This window comes from Terrapene carolina, unplaced genomic scaffold, assembly GCF_002925995.2.
Source record: "Terrapene carolina triunguis isolate 2854851 unplaced genomic scaffold, T_m_triunguis-2.0 Scaffold14221, whole genome shotgun sequence".
NCBI lineage: Eukaryota > Metazoa > Chordata > Testudines > Emydidae > Terrapene > Terrapene triunguis.
The window spans coordinates 1-1,353 of NW_020678572.1; the positions used below are offsets into that span (position 1 = coordinate 1).

General features: G+C 61.6%; 1 protein-coding gene across 1 annotated transcript; it reads right to left on the reverse strand.

Annotated features, from left to right (window-relative positions):
- Window positions 1-6: 6 nt before the first annotated feature.
- On the reverse strand, window positions 7-1,061 carry LOC112123778 (sulfotransferase family cytosolic 2B member 1-like). The gene is made up of 2 exons (XM_026661671.1): window positions 926-1,061; window positions 7-421 (listed from the first exon to the last, which is right to left on the reverse strand). Exons 1-2 carry the CDS (start codon window positions 1,059-1,061, stop codon window positions 174-176), a joined length of 384 nt encoding a protein of 127 aa, XP_026517456.1. The 3' UTR covers window positions 7-173.
- Between the last annotated feature and the right edge of the window lie 292 nt (window positions 1,062-1,353).

Genomic DNA, 1,353 nt, shown 5'->3' on the forward strand with positions numbered 1-1,353 from the left:
AACCCAGCGATTAGCCACCCACCCCGGGCCGTCACCTCCCCACCCTCTCTGGAGGGAGAAGGATTCGCCGCACCCCGCTGGCTGCTCTTCCACACGCCCACATTGCTGTAACTCACACCCAGCAGCAACCCTGGATTTACCCCCCTCCCGACGCACAGCCCTGTCGGTGCCCCTCAATCCCGACCCGCAGCCCCTGCTCTCCCGCCTCTCACCTTGGCCTTGGAGCCCTGCAGGGACTTGGGGAAGAGCTGGACGGGGAGGTGGGAGCTGAGCAGCCGGGGCGGGGGGTATTTCAGGGCAGCCTCCAGCCCCGTCCGGTTCTCCACCCAGGGCGCCCGCTCCCAGTTCAGCACGCTGCGCACCCAGCCGGGGTCCCCATCACAACGGATCAGACTCAGGATCTCCGCCATCCAGTTAGTGCCTAGGGGTGAAAGCGTTAATGGGCCTGAAATAATCCCTCCACTCACTAGGTCCCCCTCTGCTCCCAGAGCCAGGGAGGGAACCCAACAGTCCTGGCTCCCAGACCTTCTGCTTTAACCCACCAGACTCCCCTTCCCAGATCTGGGGATCGGACCCAGGAGTCCTGGTTCCCAGCCCCCTGCCACATTTACTGAGGTGCATTGACAGTGCTAAAATCAGCTCTTGTTTTGCTGTAACACAGGTCTCCTGACCCTGCCAGCAGCTCTGGGGGAAGCCTGTGATCAGAGCCCATCTGCAGAGAGCCAGCCTAGCGCCAGGTGGGCGACTTGGGCTCCAGGGAGCAGCCTGCTTTGTCTCACTCTGGGCTGGGGGGGGGGGGTGAGAGCCAGGGCTCTGACATCTAGGAAAGCAGGTTGTGAGACGTTGCAACCTTTCAGCTGCCATGTTTGGTGTTTCCATTTAATGTCTGTATGTGTGTCAGGAAACTCCCCCCTCTCTCCCCTACCTGACTTGGGGTAGGTGATGTTGAAGACGTCGTTGTCCCGCACCTGGAATTCGTTCTCCACGTTGCTCAGCACCTCAGGGGAGTAATCCAGGCATGGGAACTGTACCCCCTTGTGGGTGAAGTAGTCACACGCCATGGCAGGGCTGGGACAGAGACAGACCTCCCGGCGTCAGTGCTGTCCCCCTTGTGATACTAGGGGGTACCGTGCTGCAGGGGGCATGGCAAGGGGCTCAGTAGGGGGTGCTGTGGTGCAGGGAGTGGGGCGGTGGCTCAGCAGGGGCACCGTGCTCCAGGGAGCAGGGTGAGGCAGTTACTTGGCTGTCCCACCCCAGAGCCAGTTGCATCTTAGCACTGGTTGAGCCGATTCCTTGGCATGTTCCCGGAATGACTCTAGGGCCTATGCTCGTGGCTGCGACCAGGAGAACAGC

What these genes read in the sequence shown, in the direction of transcription:
- LOC112123778 (XM_026661671.1), bottom strand. Translation starts at nt 1,061, where the DNA reads ATGGCGTGTGACTACTTCACCCACAAGGGGGTACAGTTCCCATGCCTG. An exon ending in CATCACCTACCCCAAGTCAG is followed by an intron (nt 422 to 925) that starts GTAGGGGAGAGA and finishes TTTCACCCCTAG; the next exon opens with GCACTAACTGGATGGCGGAG.